The 25,342-nt window shown below is 34.5% G+C and overlaps 1 protein-coding gene across 1 annotated transcript in view; it reads right to left on the reverse strand.

The window, feature by feature from the left end:
- The window catches only part of LOC129220104 (uncharacterized), a 68,810-nt gene that overhangs the window by 22,202 nt on the left and 21,266 nt on the right, over positions 1-25,342 (reverse strand). The window contains exons 10-16 of the mRNA XM_054854445.1: positions 24,812-24,957; positions 15,519-15,887; positions 10,858-11,466; positions 8,788-8,835; positions 6,968-7,456; positions 2,932-3,288; positions 1,639-2,009 (exon numbers count right to left, since the gene is read on the reverse strand). Coding sequence (XP_054710420.1) covers positions 1,639-2,009; positions 2,932-3,288; positions 6,968-7,456; positions 8,788-8,835; positions 10,858-11,466; positions 15,519-15,887; positions 24,812-24,957 — 2,389 coding nt within the window. The remainder of the gene's footprint in view (positions 1-1,638; positions 2,010-2,931; positions 3,289-6,967; positions 7,457-8,787; positions 8,836-10,857; positions 11,467-15,518; positions 15,888-24,811; positions 24,958-25,342) is intronic.

Here is a 25,342-nt window from a genome sequence, read left to right on the forward strand (position 1 = left end):
TTCACCGAAATATTGATTTTAAAAAATGTAAAATTACCTTACTATTTAAATAGAAAATAAAATTTCATTTGTCATCGAACTAAAAGCTGGCATTTTCACTAAACGAAAATAAGTCCTTCATTTGCAAATGTTGAAAAAAAAATCTGTTTTCCGTCAGATTGGCGCATTTTAAAAATTTGAAATTGATTTAATAGCATCTTCAGTGAGTACTTTCTTGGTTATTGGCAACTACAGAGTTTCAATTATAGTACTTTAGAAAACTAAATTGAGTATGTTACCAAATGGCAGCATGAGGCATTTAACTATTAAAACTCATTCTGGTTTCATTCAAATTGAGGTAACAGCGAAGTTCTGTCGCAAATATTGCACATTTTTCGACACGTCCTCGTGTTGTCAAAGGGGTGGTTTCCTTCAGTCAAAAATACTACTTTTAGTCATTAAAATGGATAGAATGAGCAAAAAGAAAAAAAAACATGGACCCCGAAAATACTTTTTCCCAACAGTTTTATTTAATTTATTTTTTCAAATGTCCGATTTTTCAAAAAAGGTGTGGTCTTTGTGACGTCACAAACGATTCACTTTGCCGCATCTTTCTACTACATTTCCACGTTATGATAATCAAGAAGTGAATTAAATATTGCGCTCTACGCTTGCTATCAACAATATCGTTGCCAATGCATGTGAATAAAGATGCGAATTAAATATTTTGCACTTTGAATGGCAACACTGAATGGCATTTCATCATTGTGACGTCAACGGCGGAAATCGTAAACAATAAAAGCGCTCCGATGTAAGTATTTTTTAAAAATAATAAACTTAAATTATTTAAAAAATGGTCAGATCCTATCTTTTTAAACATGTTCTTTCAGAAAAAAACTTAAAATTTTGGAAATGACCCCATTGCTTAACGGTAGACCGCCAGCGTTAAAATGCTTCGACTTAACTTCAGAATGTCTTTGTTGTTAATAACGAACACGATTAGCAACATAAATGATTAAGATTAACTCTAAGTCAAATGCATAAGATTGTTAGGTAATGCTGATTTATTAAAGTTATCTAAAAGTTAAAACCAAGGACTGCCTATAGAAGGGGGGGGGGGGCATCAATGACACAAAGCCATTGAAATTTTTATGGGGCGTTTTTATGGGTACTTTCGTTGGTAGGGGGAACTTTTTTTTTGAGGGGGCTCTGTAGTGTTTAGGAGTGTGCTCTAGCTCTCGTAGGGGGTGGACACATCTGCTACAACAAATCTTAATTCTAGACTTAAATTTCGACACTTAATGTCAAATGAGAGATTGTCATAAACATGAATGTTGATGTCGTAATATAACTAAGCCATAAATGTACGTTCCTGCTTTTAACACTGAAATAACTTTTCTTATATAAAGTTCATTTGAAAAGTATAACTCCAATAGGATGTCAGGACCAACATTCACTCAACCGGAACTAATTTAGGATGTAGATTTTAAACCGTTAGTGGAAAAGTTCCGAACACGAAATTAAAACTCTGAATTCCAACGTTTTTTCCTCTAATAAACTAAGACGAAAAAAAGTCTTCAAATAACTTAAAAGTGTTAGATAATTTCCTTTCTATTCATAGACTTGTTTTAAACCAAACTAATCATACAATATTCTTACTTGAGGCTTATCGATGACGACTATATCTTCCACAAACTCTTTCCACGGAACTCCATTCACAGTTTCAACGTCCAAATCTCCTCGAATTGTTATGTTTCCTCTAAAGGTCTTACTTCCTGGTATAAATTGATCCCCGCTTTTTAGCAGAACATTATCAAAGAGCTCTTTGAGGTTAACTCCATTAACGAGACCGGAGACTTCAACGTTCTGAAGCACTTTTATGGGTCTGGCAAATGTGATGTTAGATTCAATCACATACTCTTCATCTGTCCTAGCTAACTGTGGTGCGATTTCTGAAAGGTCCATACCGTTTATTAATCCTTCCACTTCAAGATTTCCACCGATGCCAACACTACCTAAAGTGAATTGACCTGAAAGGAATTTAGTTTTAGTCAAAGCTATATTTTGAAGAGTTTAGTATCAAACCGAGCTCAATCCTTTTAAAATTTTAGAGAAGAACCTTTCACGTTTTGCCCATTTCATTTTTGCCAAGATTTTTCTTCAGTTTGAAAATGCCAATTCCTTTGTAAAATGACCCCCTGAATTTAAATATGACCCCGGATTACTAAACATTTTTAAAAAATAGCGCTTTCCAATTTTTTTTCCTCCAGTTACTGACTTTTTTAAAGACTTTTTATTTGGAGGGGAAAGGAGCACTATATTAGTCATTAACACTCTGCTGAGAGGAGCAAAGTTCAATAGCATCAACATTTAAGGCAACTGGAGATTCTTGAAGGGTATCCCCCCTTCCAACTTTAAGATATTTTTTAAATCATCAAAACAGATTTTTTTTCTCAGAGTTTGTTTCAAATTTTTTTAGTTATCTTTTGGCATAAGACCAGAGTATAGAACTAACTCCTATGAGTCCCATGTGCAAAAAAAAAAAAAAATGTAGAAAATTAAAAATGCTGGAAAAATGACATGTTGCCTAGTCCGAATCGCATCGCAAATCCTGAATAAAGAACCTTCCTGTATCATTCAACTTACATTTGCAGATATAATTATGATTAAAATGAACTTATGTATGCTTATAAAGTAGCATTTTACTCTTCAATTCAAAAAGACTCCACAAGCTCCTTAAAACAATTTTACTACCCACAACGGTAATACTAGTAGGTTCGCTTCACCAATAACGTACTGACGTGAATATTGGCCTTGTGCCAAATTAGGAATTAATCTTTCACTTCAAGACATAATGAAGGCTCCCAATGTCAATAGATTTATCAGAGTTATAATTTACACGAAGAGAAGTATATACTAACTCGGAAGTAAAACTGAACTAAAAACACTCACCTGTGATATCCTGTGGAACAGATTTGAGTAGCACATCTCTAGTCAAAACCATGTCATTGACAGTATCTGCCATTATATCTCCATCTACGTGAAATCCTGCATCGAAGCTAGTGATCCCAGTAACGTACTGGATGTCCGAGTCATACTTTTTAAGACTGTCGTGATAAAGATGTGTGAGATTGACACCGTTAATGAATTCGCTGACCATCAAATTGCCGATGCTAATGTCAGAAAACTCCAACTGTGCGGTTACAACATTATCTTCGTGAAGTTTGAAGGCTCTTTGTTTGAGTTCAGCAAGATTTACACCGTTCACTCCATTCTGAGTGGTGATGGGGCCATTAACCATGGTTCGACCTACGAAAGAACAGATGAAATGTCAAAATCAGTTCGTGATAAAATAACAAAAGAGTTCCTTAAGTCTGAAATAAATAAGTGTATCACAAAGGCGACATATTCAAATTTTGCGCACATACAGGGTGAGGGGAAACAAAACTTCAATGTTCCAACTTTAGATCTTTTGATTTCTTTTGCATGAATTGAGACCTAAAATTGTGCATTACGTTCAAGATTGCACCCTCTGAAAGCAACTGGGTATAAGATGTATCATTTTGCAGCGAATGAAATAAGATTTTCTTTTGCCCCATAAACTTGGGAGTAAATAGACACGTTGCATTTCCTATGGGCTTGTTGTAACTTTTTAGCCATCAGTTTAGAACCAACAATACTCAATCTGCGGACCGTAGGTCACAAGTGACCGCCGAATCTTCCAATTATCATCTAAAATAAGTTTTGACGAGAAATCATGCAAAACATTTCATTATGGGCGGAATCTATGTAAAATTACAAATCATTTACACCAAAACTTAATATTCAAAAAGAAAAAATAAATAATAAAAACTGAAGAATGAACAACTTTAACTTGATTGTTTCGGTTCATCCCACAGAACAGAATTAATGGGGTATATGAAAACGGTTAAACTTTTCACAAACTGAATACGTGAAATAAACTTTTTTTTCGCAACTTTCCATGTAAGAAACAAAACTAGTTAAGACCAGTTACTTTGCATTCATAAACCTGCTGGAGAAAAAAATGATATCAGCAACCAATAAAACACATTTCTTCACAGTGTCATTATCAAGCAATGATGTCACCTGTACAATTGTTTGGAAATTCGTGAAACTCTTCTATAGGTTACCTAGTCTTCACTCACGGTTTAGTTTCAAAAGCATTGGGGGATCTGCAAGTACGTAGATCAGGGCCTGTTTGTTTCCACTTTCCCCCATGGTTTCTTTTATCTCAATTGACGCTTTAGACATTTAAAGCTTTATTGACCGGCTTTTTAAAAGTATAGTTTAAAATTTCAACCGAGCAAACTAGATTCTAGGACACATCCCCTCTAGCGTGTCGCAATCTTAAGCATTGTTCTGCGTATCAATTCTCAATAGCAAATTAGGCAGATTTAAATTATGTAAGTGGTTCCAATTAATAATGCTGAAACTAAGTTTCTTAGCAGAAAGCCGAATCAGTTTAAGAACTTTGACACTCGAAAAAAGTTAAACAGAACAAAATTTACAGGCTCTTCACATTTAATCTAGTCAAATTTCAGTTAGGGCTGTCCCCACAAACCCCATATATTTTGTAGTCCAACTAAAGTTATGTTTCACTCGTGTTACAAAAAGTAATTGTTTAGCAGAGAAAACTTATTCTTTTCATCAATAAATTATAGAATTTAACTTACTAGAAGATAGCAATTTCGAGCTTCTAGCAAGTTGAACTACACCTGAATATACTGCCATTTTTGCAGGGCTTTGGAGTCCGAGTTGAAGAATCGGAGTTTGACTGATTTTGAGGTAAAGGAGTCTGAATCGTTCGAAAACATGCCGACTCCAGGTTTAATTTTTTTCTTTAATTTTCCATGACTTTGTATTTTTTAAAAAACTGACTACCAATTAGATTACATGTACACAAGTTGATAAGAAAATAACTGTCATTGTGGCAACCAGCTGGCTCGATTGTTTATCGAACTTTCTGTAACAGCTACTTACGCCGTCTCCTAGTTTGCTTATTTTTTAACTATATTTAACTGATAACAACTATCAGCAAACAATTTTGTTTGCTAACATTTTCTAAGTAATCACTTTCAAATAAAAATTACAATATATTTTTTCGTCGATCTCTGTTATAAAATAGTAAAATGAATGTAGGTATCGCTTGAGCAAGTCGGGAGAAAAAACTGAGGGTGCTTGTTAAATTCAAATAAGTGTTGGCACGAAAGCGCAAATCCAAAAGATCCGATAAAATATGTTTTTTTTTTAATCTAAAGACTATCTAAGAAAGCTTGGTTATCACTAAAACGTACAAAATAAAATCAGCACATGATTTATTGGTTACAACACTCAATAAATGTAGTTAATCCTAAAACCTTCATATTATGGTTAATTCTAAAGCTGCCAATAAAGTTAAAAATTGAGCCAAGAAATGTAGGTATAGTAAAAGCTATTCGTACAAAGCTGTGTACCGCCGCATTTTGTGTAAAATTTGCTCCAGACGTACATGTACCCGACCTCTCCCCGCAATATAATGCAATATTTTCTATGAAATTTTTAAGATGAAATATAAGATTTATAACTAGAAAAATGTCTGAATTAAAGTATTTGAATTTTTATAAACTCTGAACTAAAGTTGACTTGTTACCTACAAGATGGGTGTCCTATTGGAGGGGGTGGGCTGTCAAGAGAAGTTTGGCTTCGCAAAAAGTTTCCTCTCAAGTTACAGCTTTCAAAAATTGAAAGCACAGGATTTGATCAAGATCTTTTTGTAAACATTAAAGGGGAGCAAATTAAACCTTTTCAATTTTTTTAAAAATGGGATTTTTAAGTAATCCCACTTTAGAAGTAACTATTGGATAATTTTAATTTGAAATTGAATTTCTAACGTAGTATGCATTTTAGGTTTACAGTAAAATACAATGCGAAAATTTCATAAAAAGGAGTTAATATTTCAATCTCTGTTTAGGGGTTCCCCCTTCCCATAAGGTGAGGGGGATTTGAAGAAAATAAATGAATAAAAAAGCCGGAGTCTAAGTCTGATGTTTCAAAAATCTAGGAGTCGCTCATTTTTCTTCAGTTTCGCAGCGCTGCATTTTTGTGCGAAATTTGTCTAAAAGATTGAACCAAAACTTCTGCTCGGTCAGTGAATTTTACGCAGCAGAGTTCCAGGCGATTTCGATAACATTGAGGAGAAACTTATACATGCGTGTTACAAAAGTAACAAAGTTGACAACACTGTGAGTGGCCTGTTAAGTTGCGCTTTTGTTGTGTGTTACGTAACTGGACGTTTTGCAGTCAAGTTGTATTAAACTAGGGAAATCCACTACGGTGAGTTTTGAAAAGTTTAAGGAGGCTTTTGGGGAGTATCCCTTAACAACAGCACAAGTTTTTCACTCGCACTAATCAGTTTTGGAAGGCTTGAGAACATGTTGAAGGTGAACCTCATTTAGAGATAACTTCCACTTCAAAAACCGAGAAAAATGTTGAACGAATTGGGGCTCGTGTGAGCGCAACCGCATAGTTGGTGACCAGCTAAATGTTAAACACTTTCCCAGGGTACGAAACTTGAACCAAAGATGCGCACATGCGTTTCAGTTATTTATATCTTGGAATGTTTGACCTCAGAAGTCAACTCCTTTAGTTCCACAGTCTCTCCCATTCAGTTCATTTGAGTCTTTGGTACTTTTTTCCCTTTCCCAAAATTAAAAAGCGTCATAAAAAGGTCCTCACTTTGGGGGTGGAGACTATTCAAGAAATGTGACTAACATGTCGAAAGTTCTACTAGTTGCAATGTTTTGTCGCTGCTAGCAAGAACAGGAACAACGTTTCTGCTGGTGTATAGCTGCCGAAGGAAGCTATTTTGAAAGGGGACAAAATTATTTTTAAAGAATAAAACCTTTTGGTGAAAAAAAAAGTCAAAACTTTTCTAATACAGCTCGTACAGCCATTGCAAAGAAAACTGCAAACAAAAGTTATAATTTACCTGAAAATATCTTTTGCGCTGTCACAACTTGATCTTTCGTTTTTGACATGACGTTATTGGAAAATTCCAGGAAGTTGATTCCGTTGACCAAACCAGATATCCAGACTTTTGATGCTTTTGAGTTGCCTAGCGATATGTCTCCATCAATCTCTTGATCTCCTGATAAAGTAATCCTGTCTCGGTAAAACTGCCGCAAGTCGATGTTTCCAAACGTTCCACTAACTTCCATGTCGCCATCCACGATAAGATTATCTACTTTTACATATTTTTGGAAGACCTTATTTTCAATAATCTGAGAATGTCTGGAATTCCTTAGGACTACATCTTCAGGTATTTTTAGTCCATTTACAGTTCCATGAACTATCAAATCTCCTTCGACGACGACACTATCTGTAAATTCTACATCGTTGTCTATTTTATCCGGAAATGCCAAAGCTATCTGATCTTCATACAGTCTTTTAATGTTAATGCCACTGATTGCATCGTTTTCTGAAAAGGTAAAAAGTTATTTTTTTACTCAATCTTTAAAAAAAAGTTTTAAAACAGTTTAAACAATAATGAAATAAGAATGAGTCATTAATTTTGGGCTAAATTTTGTTTTGATTGCATCAGCTAAAAATTTCATCAATGTTAATACATTTTAAACATATTAAGATTCAGCGCAGCAATTCAGCACATTGCAATGAACAAGTTACAAAACGTATGATTGGTGAGAACTCAGTATCTTTTTGCACAAGAAAATAAAACGTTAATTGGCGCGAATTTACATTTGTCTGCAGTTTCCGGCAAATTTTTGCCTATTAACGTTTGTTATTTTTCTTTAATGACTGATGGTATATTGGAGGAAGGATGAATTGAATTTCTTGACTGATTCAGGAATAAGTATACAATAACCAATAAATTTCGTTCATTACTTCAATTCGATCAAGTTCTCGAGCCTTCATTAATTAACGATTTATTAACTATTGAAAATCTAAACTGTATTTTTCACATTTAAGTCTACGTTTAAAAAAGATTCACCTTTAGTTTAAATTACTTCAAATTTGGTGCAACATTTTTGCTTTGATTTCATAACTAAAAATTCATTTATCTTAATACATTTTAAACATAGTGAGATTCAGCGCAGCAATTCATCACACTGCAATGAACAAGTTACAAAACTTATTTGTGAGAATTAAGTACTTTGTCGCAAAAATTAAAATAAAACGTTAACAGGCATAAACTTACAATTGTCTGCAGTACCTGAAAAGCTTTTGCCTATTAACGTCTGTTATTTTCTTTTATGACTGCCGGTTTATTAGATGACTAGTGGCACCCGCACGGCTTTGCCCGCAGTAGAAAATTAAATGGTCTTTTGGTTCGCCTGTATATTTACAAATAATGGATGACTAATTTCTCGCCAATTGGCTTGCCCATGTTACGGTTCCATGTTATGATAACTTTGTAATTTACTCGTCCATTTTATGATAATTTTGCTCGGGAAAAATGTTCTTAATTGGAACAGAAAAAGAACAAAATCGAATTTTCGAAAAATAGTTTCGAGGCGCACACCCCATGCTACAAACTAATTCTGTTTGTAGCAAGTATCATGATGTATTCAAGTTTCATGAGAATCTGCCAAACGGTATAGGCGTTCTACGCGTCTCAGAAATCCAGACAGAGATACATTCAGCTTTATTAGTAAAGAAGGTAGAATTGCATTTAGTGACAAATTCAGGAGCTAGCTCAAAATTTGGTGCTGCTTCTATACTTTAAAATGTCTGAAGATGTTAAAGCGAAAAAAAAATCACGGAGTATAGGCAATATATCCAAATGCTTACCAATAAAAACTGTGTTGAAGATAACAGGCTTTTTGAAAATCTTTGTGCCTAGAAAGGGTAACATATTAGTGAGCATTATTTTTGCAAGAGTATACATTAATAAAAAATTTCATTTGAATTCGATTAAGTTCTTGAGCAGACATAAATTTACGATTTTTTAATCATTAGAAAATTGAAGCTCTATATTTTAACATTTAAGTCGACGTTTAAAAGATTCATCTGGCGTTTGAATAAATTTAAATCAGAAACGTTAAAACAGCACAAAAAAAAAAAAAAACGCAATTTGTAATTTTTTACCTCGATAAAGATATTTATATCTTAACTCTTAACGTTGAATGTTGTAAATTAAAGTTTAAATTTTCTAAGCAAAGTAAAAGAGAAAACTCTTAAGCACATAGTACCATTTACAAAAAATGTTTCGGGATGGCATTATTAAAAGTAATCTGATTTAAGACTAAAGGTAAATTGATGCCGAGTTTAACAAACCGTATTTTTTTAAACTAAAAAAATTAAAAATTTTTAGTTTGTTAAAATCCTTATGAAATACTCATTTAATATTTTAAAATTATTTCAAATGAGTGAAAACTTCAGAGGTATTAGAACCAACCTTTCTTTTAGAATTAGAGATCTTATTTTTGTTCATTAACTTCAAACTCAAGACAATCTGGAACATCGAAAACTTTAGTAAAAAGAACACGCACATAATGTCGCATAACAACAAATGCTTAAAATATTTAATTCTGTGGCATGTTAATTCTCCACTTGTACCATACCGTGCAATACCACTTAGACTTAATGATTGAATATATTTGTAAATTCATAGAATTCTGGTTCAAAATTACAGATAAAATTTGGTTACATAATTTCTTATAACAATTCGTAATGAGGTAATGTGATTGCCACGTTTTCAGCTGTAACACATACCATGTGACCGGATCGGTGCTTTAGGTTTTCCTAACCAAATGATCAGAATGTACCGTACCTAGCAACATTTGTTTCTCTGTTCAAATCCATCTGAGTTTTGGCACTTATTTCAATACTACTTGAAAGAATTATCAAACTAATCAGTACATTATTGAAGGAAAAGATTTACAGCTGTATCGCTTGTAAAAATAATTTTTTTTTAATGTATTGAATCTGATCTTTTTGAAAATATTAAGGGAATAATTCTAACACAAAGAAAGTAGCATTTAAAATAATGATATCTTGGTGGTAAAAATAACGATTAGCTATTGAATCTAAGAAATGTGATCAAAAAATTTCACTTAATTTTTAAAATGAGAAAATGTTTTAAAACTAAGAGAAAAACAGACTTCTTAGCTGCGAGTTTTTTAATGAAGCATATATCACGATCTAGATGGGCCATCAAAAAATAAAGAATAATTCTTTTTTGAGAATGGGGAGTATGCCGCATAGATAAACAAGAAGGAACTACTTTGATATACCCCCCCAAATCGGAAATTTGGCGACTTTTTTCCTCGCCAAGCAAAATACCTGTTTTTGGCGTTGGCGCAAAATACCTGGTTTTCAACAACACTATATACAGTAGGCATATTGAAAGCTAAAAGATAAAAATAATTAATGGAAAAAAATATAATTGGAAAATACAACCAGATTTGCGGCAAAATACAGCAAGTCAGAATTTCCTAGATCACTTCACAAAGAAATGGCGAATGAATGAAATGGCGCTAAAACATATATGAAATCCAAAAATTGTTGCCACAAAACTTTCAACTCACTTGAAAATCACTCAAAAAATTGTACAAAATACAAGAAAATACTAAATTTGGCAACAGCAAAAACCTAAAAGCTGAAAAAAACCTAAATTGGCAACACCAAAATAAGAAACAGCAACCCTAAAATAGCCGTAGGGAGTGCCAGATTTGGCGCGTAATTTTTGGTGGGGTATATCAGTTATACCAACAAGAATTCAATCTTTAAAATTAGATGCATTACCACCGATTACAGACTGCAAAATTCAGAAGTTATATAAAACATCCTTAAAGAGTTGCATATCGGTGCTGCTCCAAACAAATTTGAGTCCTTGGATTAGAAACAGTCACCACTTACCATTGATTATTTGATCTCCATGGACACGCATAAAGTCTTTCTCGATGTTGAATCCGTTTATGAAACTTTGCACTTTCACACTATCGGCTGCAACTTGCTGGAAGTATTTCTCAGACTTAATAACAATCGGATATTCATCTTTATAAACAATGTCTCGCACGGTTTCCTGCAAATTTACTTTATTAACCAAGCCTCCAACGTCTAGGTCTCCATTGATGGTTACTGGTCCAAAGAACACTGCGTCCTTAAACTGGTTTGTCTCGTTTATTTTTAATGCTTCCTTGGCAACTTCAGATATGTCTACTCCATCAACTAAGTTTTCAACGATGATATTTTTCTCGACACTGATGCCATCCATGAAATACAGAGTGCTAGAAATTGTTTCATCTTTTGAAAGAGTCACTATGTCATCAGGAATACTTAGACCATCCACTTTACCACTTACTGACACGTCATAAGCGGTGACTGTACCTAGGAAAGATTTTGGGCCCGAAACAACTTGTGACACATCTGTCAGGAATAAGTCTTCGGGTAACTTTAAACCATTTATTTTACCCATTACATTTAGATCTCCATCTATAATTACGTCATCTGAGAAAGTCTTGTGACCTGGAATAAAGGTAAATTATTGAACGTAGAACAAATGAAAAATCATTCATATTTTAAATAGATACTTTTGACAAATTATTTCCGTACTAGCAAAAATACTCTGCGTTGCCTGGGTCGGTAATAATTGTGAGAAACAATCGCTACTTGCATTCGTTTTCTGTTTTAACGGAAAGAGCTCAAAACAAACTACTTTGACATGTTTAAAAACAGTTTCTTACTTACCCATAAAAGTAAAATAGCAATAAGTATAAAGAACAAAATAGTATTCAGTTAAAAACTAAAGTTTGACATTTAAGCATATAAAAATTTGAAGAATTTACAAAATATGAAACTTTATTTGTTTAAAAAGATTTTAGCTAATATTTCTTTTTTTGAACATAGTCTAAAACTTTTTCTGTATGACTATTGAAATACAAACGGTTTTAAGAAATTTAGCTGCCCGTAATCTAACAAAACTTCCTTTAGTAAATTTTGGGAAATTAATTACTGTAAGTTTTTGGTGCGATTTAAAATGTTACAAAATTTAGTCGTTTTGGGATACATTGGATAATGCTCCCCTTCCTTATTTAATAAAATTGTCTGTTACTAATTTTCGTCAAAGAGATATTGTCGCCAAATACTGATATTTTTGGTGACCATAAAATGATGCTAACATTTTCTTCCGAAATAAGTAGTAAAACTTGGCCAGTGTTTGAAATTGTGCACAAAGACAAACCGAAGTTTTTGTGCTGTTTATAGATTTGTCTAATTTAGATTATTTTACATTTTAACAAAATTTTAAAGATTCTTTTAATTGCGATAATTTTGTTTCGTGGTGAAACGAAAGCCTAGAATCCTTATTACGTAGTCTGGCTGCAAAAACAGCTCCAGTTTAAAAGACTTCCTTACGTTATAATTGAATCGTTGATTAATTATTACAATGTTCTTATCTTTATGAAATTAATATGAATACTTCGTAACCGATTTCCAGTTGTATGTTTGATGCCTAAAATCGTTTTTAAGTAAAAACTTACACATTTTTTGAAAAGACTCTCAGAATGGGAAAAAACCTTTTCTGCCTATATGTTAAAGCCCAATTGGTGAAAATCTCTTATGTGATTGAGAGAAATGGATTTAGTTGAAATCAGCGCACCCAATAGAATAAAAATCACTCATTACCGTACAATCACTTTTGCATGACCCGATGTTTGCAGGCCTGTGCAATTTTAGACAATAAACATTTCTATTTTCCAACTGTTGCCAAAACCAATTGTCTTGACTTAGTTCAGTTATGGACTATCGGCATAGATGAGGATAAAATTCCTAAGAAAGCAATAAATTTCATGCTTGCTCCAGAGAAGTCCCGATTCAAAATTATGATTACTACTAGCAAAAATACCCGACGTTGCCTGGGTCAGTAATAATTATGAGAAAAAATCGTTACTTGCTTTTGTTTTCTGTTTTAAGTGAAAGAATTTAAAACACATCTTTTTGACATGATTAAAAATCGAGTTTCTTTCTTACCCATATAACTAAAATAACAATAAGTATAAAGAATAAAATAGTATTGATTTAGAAACGAAAGCACTATATTTAAGCATATACAAATTTCCAAAACATGAAATTAATCTTCTCATGTTTAAAAAGATTAATCTGTTGATACTTTTTTTTTAACATGGAGTCTAAAACCTTCTCTGTATGGCTAATGAAGTGCGAAGTGATTAAAAAAAGTAGCTGCGCTCGTAATCCTTTTATACTTGCTTTAGTTATTTTGGGAAATTTCAATCATTGTGGGCTCTTGGTGCGATTTTACCGAATTTGCGAAAGTCATTTTGGGGTACCTTCGATGATGCTCCCCCATTCTTTCCTTACTTTGTAAAACGATATGATATTAATTTTCGTTACAGAGATATCGTCGCCAGATGCTGAGATACTTTTGGTCACCATAAAATGGCGCTAAAGAGTTTCATCCGAAATGTTTCCAAAATAAGTAGTAAAATTTGGTGATTGTTTGAAATTGTGCAAAAAAGGAAAATTAATGGAAGTTTTTGTGCTATTTATGGATTTGCCTAATTTAGTTGCTGGATTTTTTAACATAGTAAAAAAAAAGTCTTTTGAAAATTCTTTGATTGGCGATATTTTGTTTACATGGTGAAAGCTGAGAAACATTATGACATAGTCTTCGGCTTCAAAAACAGCAACGTTGAAAAAACTGCCAAATGCATCAGCTACGGAAATCTTTCTGCAAAAATTTTGGCGATATTTCTGCTGGTTGATTGGATAATGAGTAAGTGTTCAATCAGCATAAATAATAATAAAAACCATTAACATTGAAGTTCCGTTTAAGTGAAAAATGATCAGCCAAATCATGTATTATTTGCCAATCTTGTGCAAAAATCTTACTTCAAGATTTGACTTGAGAAAAGCCTTGAACAGTCACGAAAAGCAAAGATAGTCAACAATACAACAATTGTCGCTATCGTCAGGGAGTTGAGATGATACACTAAATACTGTATTGAGTTGAGGAAAGCCTTCGGACATGTAACTAAAAAGCTCATAACTCGTTTTTTATTCTACTTACAAATTTCGAACAGGTACCATCTTCAGCAGAAAAATCAGAGCTTTCGATTGACATATAATGTAAATATGTGCAAGTATTTTTTCACCCCAATATTAGAGAATTTATACAAAAATTGTGTTTTATTGCCCCCCCCTAAGGGGGTTTTGCCCCCCATAACGGGACAAAAACTACCCTATGTGTTATTCTGATGCATAAGCTATATTATTGTAAAGTTTCAAAATCCGTTCAGTAGTTTTTGCGTGAAAGAGTAACAAACATCCATACAGACAAACTTTCGCATATATAATAGTAGTAAGATTAATATTGTTGTTGTGAGGCTACGAAGTTTTGTAACAATAGGTTTTATATTTGATCATTTAATGGGGAAATTACATAAAATTACTTGTTTCCCATCGTAACTTTTTTACACTAAGTTTTTTAGAAATAAATTATAGCCTATGTAGCTTCCTGATAATGTAGCTATGTGGTGAAAAATGGTTAAAATCAGTCCAGTAGTTTTGAAGCTTACCCTGGACATACATACAGAAGTAGCCATTTATGTATACAGAAAACGGAAGGAAAAAATCGTAAAAATATGAAAGTTTCTTGTAAATCAAGACAAACGTTGAGTATTAAATAAGAAATTTGTTTTTTTATGTTCGAGTATCTCAATATGCTGTCTAATTGTTCCACAAAACTGGCATTAAATTTCGAGAATATCCTAATTTTGTTCAGTATCAAAAGATTTTGAACACTATAAATATACATTTCATAAAGCAAGATACTGAGCTTACAATAGGGTAGCACTGAATCCAATAAACGCGAAAAACCCGAAATTCCGACTATGCTATGGGCAGGGGGATGAGGAGCTGTAGATCTATGGGACCTCCCCCCCCCCCAATATTTTTGGTGATACGCAAAACATTTCATGTCGTTCGCAATGCCCGCAGTGCTTTAAATGGAAGCAACAAAATAATTGGTTTAACTCTGAGGTTCAAACATAAAATTACTGAACTAAGAGCAGGAAGATTCAGTAAACAATGTTTCGGTGTAAAGTCGGCTGTAAAAAACGGGAAAGTGGACTCAAACGAAGTCGCAGACTCAAAGGGTTAAGAATGCAATTTATTGAACAAATAACGTGGACACCATAAGACTTCCTTGTACGTCAATTAAATCTATTTTTAGTAACTAAAAAAAAATAATGTGTACTCATGAACGTGCCTCAGAAGTAACGCTTAAACAAGCGATTAAAAAGATAAGGGACTCCTATCACATGCGTAAATGTAGTCCTTGGGGCAGTCGATATGACATCGGCACTAGAAAACCAAGAGTTTCAACTTATGCTAAAAGTATAACATTCCCGCCTTAACGAAATAAAAGTAACTTTTCTAAAAATCACCTATTTAAATGTCTACTGTTTGTTAGATTTTAAAATAACATCATATAAATAATGATTCGCATAATTCTAGTTAAGAAAAAATCATTTATTAAAAAAAATATTTTAGGCACTTACCTGTAATAACGGCAGGTTGGTCAACTCTTACTACACTATTCGCCAATTCAGTTACGTCAAAACCATTCAGTTTGCCAAGCAACGTTATGTCATTTGCTACAACGCCTCCAGTAAAGGTTTTCAGTCCCGGAACCGTTTGATTCCCACTCACTGTAAAAGCATTTGCTTTCAAATAGTCTAGATCAATTCCATCCAGTAGTTTCGTGTCTATTTGGTCGGCAATTATTCCATTTAAGAAGCTCTTAGTCCCAGTGATGCGATGGTTTCCGTGAAGAGTCACAACTTCTTTTCCAATGTCGATTCCGTTCAGTTTTCCTTCGATGTCCAGATTTCCATTTATAATTACCTTGTTAAGGAATGTCATATCAGCTGCAATAGAAAAGTTAAATACGTTCTAAGCCTTAAAAGTTTAGAACTTAAGTATATATGACATTATTCAAGGATGGAACGCCTTTAAAGACTTGACGAAATAGAGCATTAAAATCTTGAAATAAAGCACACTTACAACTTATTAAACTAAGATTCCACATTAACTAAAATTTTTCAATATTTCAAATGTTCATTAATCCCTGACATAAAGCACTGATTTCTGTACAAGATTTCTCTTTTAACCAATTTTTCGACCGGAACTTAATGATAGCGATAATGTGATTTCATTGCATTTTTAACAAGACTAACGTTTCATTGAAACCAATCGGTAACAAAGAATTTGGATTACTTGATAACTGATGTTTTTTCTGCAAAATTAATTTTTAGAAATGGTTCTCAAAGATAGCAAAGAGAAAAAAACTTTAAATTGAGGTATTTAAGTATCTGATGTTATTTAAGTTCATTCAAAAAAACCAAAGAATTAATGCTTTGAACCCATAGTCAAAATGTATTAAGGATAAATCAATCAGTTTCAAAATACTGGAATGGGCAGGACGACTTCTTTTTTAAAGACAGTTTTAAATCCGTCTATGCTCTCAATACTAATTCTTAATTTCTATTTATTACTCAACAAATAAAATAGTATTACCTCCGTCCTTAATTAGTCGCTACATTTAGATAGAAAATTTTGTCCCAACTTCGTTGCTACCTTCGAATACTTCATTACAAAGTATTAAAACGAATGATTTATTTTATTTTTTAAAAATTGTTAGAATTCCAGATGCTACACTATCAACCAAAAACATTATTCTAGCCTCCCCCGCTTGTATCAGTATCAAATCAGTTTCAAAAAAACCACTGTTCGCGAACATTTTTAAGCCACGCTTTGTTTTATTAAAGACTCTTCAAATATGAATGACAAAAAACTGTCTTCTATCTAATAACTCGTGAATTTGTTAGAAAGCAAACTGATCTTTCTGTTATCTTTTTCGCAACTCCAGAGCTCGAACACGCTACCTTGCGGTAATTTATAAAATTGTCGACAAAGGTAAAACATTGCGTTCCGCGTGTACCATTTTGGGCAAAACAAGCAGTTTGTTATGTGTATTTTTTATTTGCGTGATTCATCATTTGGAGTCGTCATCAGCAACAGCGTAACAGCAAAAATATCTGCTAAAAAACTGAGTACATATTAATTATCTTGTTCTGAGTGAATTTGAATTTATATTAGTTTTTCATTTCGATGAAAAAAAGCAGACTTAATAACATTGGCTGGACATTAGGGCCATACTGAAAAATTACTGTTTCCTTAATTCCAAATAATTTATTTAAATAAACTTTTCTTTCAGCAACTAACTGAAATGGACAGTATGCAATTAAATATTCTTGAAAATATTTATCACAGAACGGATTGAAGAATTCAGAAAGAACGTTAAGAATTTGAACAATAAAAATACAAACTTTGAATTTTTATCCCTAAAATAGTGCGCCAACTTTACTTTATTGCCCTGCAAAAGTTACCAATATCGGTGGAAGAGTTTCGCCAAAAATTTGTTTAGGCTTATTTTTACCCGACTGCGCGTGCGCGAGGCAGAGTTTAATGTGCTTATAAGTCTATGTATGTCCGTTTCTATGTGGCGTTCTACAGGCTGAACGCCTTGACCAATTTTGGTAATTCTTACGTCAATCGATTTGTCTTAACCTTGGGAGTGTCACTAAACACATGACAGTAATCAAAATTCACTATATCAACAATCAGTTGCCATATTTTGTCAGTTCGGGATCGGCGCACGTTTGGTGTTTCACACTGTGTCGCACGCTACCTGCGTGCAAAAAATGCAGGTTGGTTTCGCTGCCTGATTTTTTTGTTTACTAAGTCTACTAATTGAGATCTCCAGTGACCGAGTGGTCTAAGCGATTGCTTCTCCCACTTGAGGCGGTGGGTCAAGACACCCTCGCTCCGGATGTACTTTCCCCTCTTTCTGATGTAAATTCTTTCATGTGTTCTTTATTTGTATTCTGTACTGTAATAAAAAGTATATTATGCGTAACGAAGGCAAGATACTCAGATTGTAGTCCTCATCAAAATAAACCCGTGCAATAAGCACCAAAAGAATGTCTACTAATTCGATTTTCATCACTAACATGTGTCATTTTTTTTTTTGCCTTGATTCAAGGGACTGAGTTTCGCGACGTGTACTTTCTCGACAGGTTTTTTTAATTTTGCGAGAAAGATTTGACAGACGGGACATTTCCGATTTCGCGTCATCATGAGTTATACAGGCTGTTTATATAGCTGTGCTGTGGTTGACTTAAGTTTGCGCATTTTTACCGAAGGTCAAGCACATGTAGCTTTAAGCGGAGTTAGGTCCCTAGAGGGACTAATTATCAGAAGTTTAGACCACCGCAAGTTACTTAATAGACCCCACGATACAAACAAACTTTCTCAATGAAATGGCAAGATAGCGAAATGTACCGTATCGTAATCATAATAACTAACTCAATGAAAATTAACTAAAAAGTGTCAAAAAATTAAATAAAAATAAAAAAGCCGACTGCGAAAAACCAAAACTAAAAGGAAAAATGTATAAGCCGAGTAGTTTAGAATGTTATTAAGTACTACTGAATAACTACACCGTTGAAATAGTTTTGTAACCGTACACAGATAAGACAAATCATAAATTCAAAAGCAGAATAGAAGGATCAACAGTCGGGGCTCATTCAAATTTTACGGGGTTCGTTGAATCAGAAAGGAATGGGCCTCGACTGTTGATCCTTCTATTCTGCTTTTGAATTTATGTTTTGTCTTATCTGTGTACGGTTATAAAACTATTTCAACCGTGTAGTTATTCAGTAGTACTTAATAACGTTCTAAATTACTGGGCTTATACATTTTTCTTTAGTTTTTTTCGCAGTCTGGTTTTTTGTTTTTATTTAATAATTTTTTATTTTAGTATTGTGTGAAAGATCTTGACAAGATTTCGCTTATCAGTTAATTCATTTCCATGACGAATGAACTAAATGTATGAAGATTTAAAACAGAACTGCCACTATATATCCGCGATCATTTTGTAGATGATTTACACAGCATAGCATGACAGAATTTTATCATTCAGTTGAGAAATAGAAACATATGAAACAGCGAGAATTAAAATAAAGCGATTTGAAGAAATAACTCAATTACATAAAACAATTTGCGCCAGTTAGAACAAAAAAATTCTTCCTTCTTTTGATATTCAATCGTATAGTCATAGAGTATTAAACTTGACTCTTGACAGTCTTAAGGTTACGTATATGCGCACTATGTGACAAAAATGTCAAATGCCGGAAATGTCACGAAACCGGACATAATACCAATGTATAGAAAAAGTAAAAAATGAAAATGTTGTTCGAAGTGAACCAAAAAATTTATGAATCTAGAATTCAACATCGCGATAATGGCTGCTTCAGAACAACTTACTGTGTGCTCTGCATTAATTTCTTACTTTCGTAATACTTTTTAATTTCTCATCTCTTTCTACATGGGTCAGAATAACCAAAAGACATTAAAAAATCTTTTCAAAAGAGTGAACAAAAAAATACATACGAACAAAAATTTGCATTTACTAAGCTTAGAAGCAATTTATAGGTTACGGCGTGAGTTTGTTTTACCTTTTTCATCCGCCATTAAACAGTGGCTGCAGCGACCCCTATAGTTTGTTGGAGTTGCGAATATCTTTAAACGAGCAATTCTTGACTAAATTATACAAAGACGTCAACGAATGAACGCATGGACGGCTCAATGAGTGACTTGGGTTGTGTGTCCCTGTGGTGGACGCAGAGGTTGGGGGACGCTAATAAGGTTCTAACTTGAGGGGTACTGAAACTACAATTATATTTCATGTAAAAATGGGGAATACTTTAGTTAAAACCTGAGGGGACCTCTTCCCCCTTACGTCCACTTCAGCTACACCATTGTGTAATGAATCCCGAGACACGTGTCTAGTAGTCTGTACATTTGTGCTATTTGGTTATTTCCTGTTACTTCTTGGCACAAAGGTATTTATTTATTCCTCAATGAAGCAAGTGGTCTAGTTCTCGTGTAATTCTTCCGCAGTTGATGACAACAAGGAGAGGGAGTTAAGACGCAAAAAGTGGGATTGTAATTTTCAGATTTTGTTTCTTTTCGGGGTAGCGCTCTTGGGGGCAAAACTCCATACGTGCAGAGGCGTGCACAGGATGAGGGGGAGAGAAGGGACACCTGTTGGCATGGACCCGAGCCTGAAGGGACCCGAGATTTTTAAAATGAGATGAAATATGTTAGGGACGTGAGGTAAACAATGTAGAGGGGTCCCGTCAAAGTCATTTGTGACGAGCCCCGAAATTTCCGTGCACGCCCCTGCATATGTGGAGTGTCATCGCTCTTGAAATTGAGGGATTTGGATTGGTTTTAAAATCAAATGACTGCTTCTTGCGTGCTTTATTCTGATGGGGGCTATAATTGAATGTTTGGTGTCGAATTTTCTGCTATCGAGAGATCTCTTAATAATCGAACGATATATTTTCGACCGAAAACTAAGGAATTATCATATGAGCGGGTTAATGGAGGGCATGGGTTGTGTGTTCCGATCCCCATAAACTTCATGACCTTATAAAATAGATTTTTTTTTTCTTACTAGAAAATAGCCTGTCAAGGTATGGTGAATATTGCTCCTATATTTGAACGAAGCAATTGCCTGTTTGGTGAAACTTTGATAGCTGAAATTTTAACCCCTAGCTCCAGTGGATGAACCCTCAACTCCAATAGATAGAGTTCATTGTTAGCCACTTTTTCGTTTCTTCAGTCTACTAAAATAACAGTCTTACCAGTAAAACAATTAAGTTACTGGACCCAGTTGAGCCTTGTCAGAATAGAGGATCCCTGCATGTCAAACATTGCCAAAAGATGTTATCGAATAATCATATCATGCTATGGCACGAGTTTATTTGTTGGTGAGGTTAGGTGCGTTACTCGATCAGTGAATTGGCTATTTTCGAAAATGTTAATAATTTTTTTGAAAACTGAATCGCTGAACGTATGAAAACAAAACTCTCGAACTGGAATGTCTATTTATTCTCAGAAAAATATATTCTATTTTTATTGTGTTCTTAAATGGTAAATACATCGTTAACCATATGAGACACAAAGGTTTACTTTCTCTTTTTGCAGAAATACGAAAAAGGCGATTCAAACTTCGTTTTATGGGCGGAGAAGTTGAAGATTTGCATGGAAAATCTTTGAGGGACTGGAAATCCCGTGAGATTAATCCCGCGAAATATCATGCGGGATCCGGATTGGAAACATTAGTTTGAACTTCAGAGTTTATATGACAAATATATTTAAACTAAAAAGTGGAAACACTTTAGCTAAAAATCGGAAGGGACCCCTTCCGCCTATGCACCCCCCCCCCTCGGCTGTGACCCTGAGAAATTGAACTCCAGAGTGGTTAACTTTTCGAGTGAGTCATTCGTAGAGGTGCTCGCGAGGAGGGAAACGTCATGGTCCAAACCGGGTAATTAAAATTTTTGAGGGTTTTTTGCTCATTTTGGGACTATTGTACTTGGAGGGGGAAGGTGATTGTCACAAGAGGGGCCCCATTACTCACAAGAACGAATGGACATCAATGTCATTCTATATGAATTTAGAACCGAATAAGTGCTTCTCGAGTACTTCTTTTGAATGGGGTTAACCAGATAGCACAATTCGTTCAGTAAACGTTTTAAAACGATTGTTACGCTGTGCCAACCATGATAAAACGTGTATGAAACGTTTAAACGATGCGTGTTTATAATACAGGGGTGCCCATCTTTCCAAGGGCGAGGAAACTCACTCTTCAAATGCGGAGAACCACCAGAACAAGGGCCTCCTAAAGCAAGACCAAAAGCCTTCTCAAGTTAACTCCTCCCCATTAAAACTTCATTTAGGAGCGGTACGCGCCATGGACCGCCCCCCAGCCTCTCGTGGGCACCCCTGTATAATATATTGCTTGTTGAATGTTCGTTATCAAGCGACGCTTCCGGATCATTTGAAAATCGAATAATCTGCTTTTTAGAGAAACTTTGTAATCAGTTAACCCCTTTTAATCCCCAACGCAAGGAAAATTAAGCGAAGCTACGGGATCTAAAGTTTCGAAATTGACCGTTGACAGCCCAAGCAGTTTCAGTAGTTTTTAAAAAATCAAATTGAGCATCTCAATAGAATGACTCCAAATTAAGTTGATTAAATAATGTTCGACTAGTCAACATTTTAAAAGTATAATGAATATAGCATTAGAATACGCTCACGCGAAAACAAATTGTACGCAAACAAGAATAGTTACAAATGTCATACGTACGGAATGAAAAAAATAATCTGCATATAATGTAATTTTAATTTAAAAAATGGGCCAAAAAATGTTAGCTAAAGTTAGTTCCTCACGACAAGCATCAAAACTTCTTTATGTACTCAGAAACATCTCGAATTCACTCCCTGCACAGACTGTTATTAGATTTTCCCCCAGGTCAATAAATGAAAAATAAAAAAGAGCGAACCAAGAAAGAAGCAATAATTCTACAGTTTTTAGTGGAAAGAAGCAATTCCTTTTTAAAGTTGCACTTTTAATGCGCCGGGAATCCCAATCCTCTGACAAATATAGGGAGAAATATTTTACCCTCCTTTCCTATATTAGTCAGATAAATATGCTGCACTTCAATTTCCTCTACTCTCAATAACACAAAAAACCTATAAACAAGAACAAATGAGTCCTTTTGCGCTGAGCAGCGATTCCTCGACTTGTTTACATTATTAACTTCTTTCAAAATAATCACAATAGCTGATAATCATATATCCCACGAAGGCCGCCGAAATTAATTTCTCGTTCAATCTGTATCCTTCAAGAGTTGAGACACCCAATGAAGACTAAAATCTATTAAATTTCCCCCCTGAAACAGGCTTACTTACCATAAAAATTTCATGGGAAACAAAAACTTGTTCCATTTGAATGTAAAAAATAGAATATTTCAAGGAGGGGAGCGAGGATAATTGAACACCGTAAATTGAAATATGAGTGGCTACGTATGCGTCATGACTCGCAGGCCCATATTTCAAAATATACACTTGGGGGGGGGGGGGGGTTAGAGGGTATATAATCGATGCATAGTATTCCTACTAACAGCAAAAACTTTATTTAAATGTAAACAATAATTTCTAAAAGCGAGGATGGGTCGCCCCTTCTAGATGGTACCCCTGTAAAAACAACTCGATGTTATAAAAGTCGAGGGCGTCCCCCCTCTCCACCCCACAGGGCGATGACGCACCCTCTCAAACGTTACGAAGCATCCATCTAGGAAAACAGTCCCCGCCCCCTCCAAAAATTGATATTAAAAAAGTCACAAAATCAACTCTTAAACATTTTAGTGGCACAGGCTGTGCCATGCCCCCTCTTTTTTATTAGTGGGCACCCCTGTCAAAGTCGACTTTATTCTGAAAATGTTCAACCCTACATCCCTCTAAGGGGATTGAAACCCTTCCCCTTAAAAAGAGACAAAAACCTACCAAATTGACCCCCTAAACAGGTCCATCCAGGGTGAGGTTTGGGAAAGGGGAGGGGGCAAAGGATATGTACCCAGTGCAAAATTTGACGAAAAACTACAAAAAGCACGTTTTTGTACACTAAAAAACATTAATTTTCAAAGCCGGGGAGGGAATTGACCCCTCTGGTATCCCAAAATGACGGGCCGGCCCTCAAAATTGCAGTGATAGAAGTACGCGGCATGACACTTAGGCCCGTTATTTCAAATTTTCCAGGAGAGGGGAGGGGGTGGATAAAATAATTTATGTTCTCAGTGCATATTATACTAATTATAAAGCCTACACCCACATATGTGTCAGTACAATTTAAAAAACCCGGGGTAAGGGATTAATTATCCTTTCCTGACCCCCTAAGTTACGAGTTTGATGGTACCCCTTCCCCTCGTGCGCAACCCTACAGAAATAATTCGAGAAGTCGACTGTTCTAGAAGTCATTGTTGCTCACTCCCCCAAACCCTCAAGAGCAATGGCGCACCCTCTCAAATATTACGGAGTAACTCCTAGGACCAGAGCTCCCCCCCCCCTCATTAAAGTTTTATTGGCGTAATCTGAGCCATAGACATTGGACACCCTTAGAGGGCATAAACTTGATTCCGGAAAACTCAGGAAGTCTAGATACAGGCCGAGAACTCGATTCAAACGTCTCGAGATCTCGATTCGGAATATCTAGAAGTCAATCGCTCGAGTACTCGAGTCAGAAGATCGAGAAGTCAATCGCACGAGTTTTCAATTTTAAAAGATCTCGATTATCAATAGCTTGATTATCAGACACTATTCCCGAGATCTCGATTATCAAAAGATCTCGATTATGCCTATAACTAGAAAGAATGCTTGGCAATTAAACGTTGATTGAAAGCATAGCATTCTGAAATATTTGAAAATATTATAAAATCATCAGTATCAATAGTCCGTACAAACTTCTATTGCGTTGGTAGAAGTGTTCAAATATAGCAACTAGTTTCGGGCGAAAGGTGTAAATGGAATCTTTCCTAAATCATTGCATTTTTTACTAATATGAAGGAATAGTCTTACCACATGGTTTGATAAATTTTAGAGAAAAATTTTAATCCATGAAAGTTAAATATTTTTAGAATCGAGCATTGTTTCATTTTGCATTCAGTTAAAACTAGAATTCGTGATATTTTCCAAATTCAAGTCATCACACTGAAAGTTTGTACGGTAAATTGGATTTTTTTTTCATTCAGAAATAAAGTGAAGTTTCGAAGCAAAAGAAAAGGGAATATCAACGCTGCATAGAATTTCAATAATAGTATTACGAAGGTAAGCATAAACGCTTAAATTAGTATAATCAAAAATGATACTGAAAGCAAGTAACCTGTTGATGTTTGCTTCGTGTTGGTAGTCATTACATCTTCACTGATATCAATTCCATTCACAGTTCCCTCAACATCCAAGTTTCCTAAAACCGTCAATGGTTGCTCAAAGGAGAGTATTCCCTTTATTTGATTTGGTTTATCCAATCTAAAAAGAAACGCAAAAATAAGTTGGCAATGTACTGCCTACGCGTTTTAATAACATAAGCATTGAATAAATGTTGGTAAAAAAAATTGAAATATATATTTTAAACCGAGTGTTTTATTTTTATTAGTTACAACCGCAATTAAAAGAATATTGCGACCATTTTTCTCCAATATGGAAAAACTTCATAACTTAGTTTCAAAACTTAAGTATGTAATCGACTTCTCGGACAAAAAGTCCGATTGTTAGTAGTTCTTATTTTCAGTAAATATTACTGCACGAACGGTAAGAAGTCTTGGAACTTGAACAGCATCAAAAAAATTCCGAAAGAGTGAAAAGATTAACACGTTTACAGGGTTTAGGGCAAGGTATTGTGAAATTCCTGCAT

The sequence above is a fragment of the Uloborus diversus genome, chromosome 4, assembly GCF_026930045.1.
Source record: "Uloborus diversus isolate 005 chromosome 4, Udiv.v.3.1, whole genome shotgun sequence".
Classification (NCBI taxonomy): Eukaryota; Metazoa; Arthropoda; class Arachnida; order Araneae; family Uloboridae; genus Uloborus; species Uloborus diversus.